The following is a 1,964-nucleotide window of genomic DNA, read 5'->3' as shown; positions in this document are numbered from 1 at the left end:
GTTGTAATGTGACAAAATATGGAAAAGTTCAAGGGGTATGAATACTTTTGCAAACCACTGTATAAAGATAGTCAAACGGCCAAAAACTCATAAAAGGAGATACAGCAGACAATTTGCAAAGTGGAAGTCTGACTGATAAAAACTTTGGAGCTTAAACGTTGGGTGACGAGTCTCAAGACTTTTTTTTCCGCATTGTAGACTCCAGCGGGAATAAACTCCATGCAGTGATGTATGCTGCAGCGGGAGGGGTTTCCCAGCAGCTCGGCGCGGGGTGTCTCAGGAACTATGAAAGGTGTGTGTGAAAACAAACGCCAAACAACCACGTGACAGTGTGCCGTCCAGTCGCCTGCAGAGCGACCATACTGCTGGCTTGATGCAGCAACACTTCAGACCTTTTGGTGTGAGATACGACTTTTCGAGCAAGCAAGGCCAAAGTGGAAGAGGGTTCACACAGGTGTCCAGTCTTAAAAAGATGGTGTGACGAAAACTGGACCAAAAAGAAACGGAAACAGAGTATACACTGTACATATGTGGTACCTGTCTTTGAGAGTCATTGAAGTACGCTGGTACAGTGATGACAGCATTCTTCACTTTGTTGCCCAGGTAGTTCTCTACAAAAAAAAAAACATTTCAAAGTCCACAAACATTGCTCCTGTAAAGAATACATAATACATAAAAATTTAGATGCAAATCTCATACCTCCAGTCTCCTTCATCTTCATAAGGACAAAGGCTCCAACTTGACTTGGGGAGTACATTTTCCCATGGGCCTCCACCCAGGCGTCCCCATTAGAGGCACGAACAATCTTGTATGGGACATGTTTCCTGTTAGAAATTCAACATGAAACATGTKTAACTGTGTGCACCATTTCAGCTCAAAGAAAAACCCAGGTTGTAAAAATAAAACCTCACATCTAACTAGGAGTAGGACGGTATAAGATCCTGATGGGATGAGTACTTTGAGCAAAAATACCACAATTTCAAAGTACAAAAATATAAAAAGGTATCAAATTTGCTTTTATATTGACAGTCACTGGTTTCAGTGTGTCAATTTTTTTTGGCCCTCAGAACAGATTTTAAACTAAAAGGTGATCAATTTTTTATTAATAACATTTACTTTAAGGACAACATTTAAGATTAGGGATAAAATATCTGTAACTCCCTCCAAGTTGAGTAACGGACACAAGGTGTTCTTCAGGTTTACTGGCATTTATTTGCATATACGCACAGGCAACCATGCCATGAGAACTGTATAAATAACATAAAATATTAATTTCCATACAGTAAGGCATTCTCAGAGAAATACAAATTTTAGAACACAGAGCTTTACAACTTAATTTCTTAAACACAAATGGCTGTTATCTTTAGACACACGCACATAGAAGAAAAACTCTCAGTAAAACAGCCATTAGGAACTTAATATCATAATGTCAAAGGAGGAGATTTTCAAACCTCACTGGTTTCATTTACTTTGAGGGGGTTAAGAAAAACATCTCTGGTTATGGAAATATTTATTTAACAAAGACAGAAATACGTGGTCCAAGAATGAAGGTACTTCGTAAATAAATATTTTTCATGACAGTACTCTTCACACCACCGCTCGGCTTCTCTCTTCATCTCTCTCTCGTTCTGACAAACCACGCTGCCCCCGACGAAGCAGTGTGTAACAATAAAACCGAACGGACTTAAACACAAAACTTTGGTTCCGCCCTGGGAATATTAAAAACACTCTTAAAAAAACCCAAGTTTTATTTTATTCACATGAATTATGTGTTGAACTTTAACAATGATGTTTTTCCTTTTTTTTTACTCAAAATATAGTTAAAGGGATCCACAATTAATTGTAACATTAAAATTTATTTGACAAATATTTATTTTAACTGTAAAATAAAGACTAAAAATACTGTAGGCTGTTTAGTTTTGTAAATTTTTTAAAATATATTTTAACACGGACGGAGCCATTTT

At 37.2% G+C, this 1,964-nt stretch overlaps 1 protein-coding gene across 1 annotated transcript in view; it reads right to left on the bottom strand.

Annotated features, from left to right (window-relative positions):
* hspa9 (heat shock protein 9) overlaps positions 1-1,964 on the bottom strand; it is a 23,228-nt gene that overhangs the window by 10,143 nt on the left and 11,121 nt on the right. The window contains exons 5-6 of the mRNA XM_014021586.1: positions 700-824; positions 538-611 (exon numbers count right to left, since the gene is read on the bottom strand). Coding sequence (XP_013877040.1) covers positions 538-611; positions 700-824 — 199 coding nt within the window. The remainder of the gene's footprint in view (positions 1-537; positions 612-699; positions 825-1,964) is intronic.

The sequence above is a fragment of the Austrofundulus limnaeus genome, unplaced genomic scaffold (genome assembly GCF_001266775.1).
Source record: "Austrofundulus limnaeus strain Quisiro unplaced genomic scaffold, Austrofundulus_limnaeus-1.0 Scaffold298, whole genome shotgun sequence".
NCBI classification, from domain to species: domain Eukaryota; kingdom Metazoa; phylum Chordata; class Actinopteri; order Cyprinodontiformes; family Rivulidae; genus Austrofundulus; species Austrofundulus limnaeus.
Note: the sequence above shows the minus strand (reverse complement) of the source record. Positions and strands in the feature narration are given on the sequence as shown.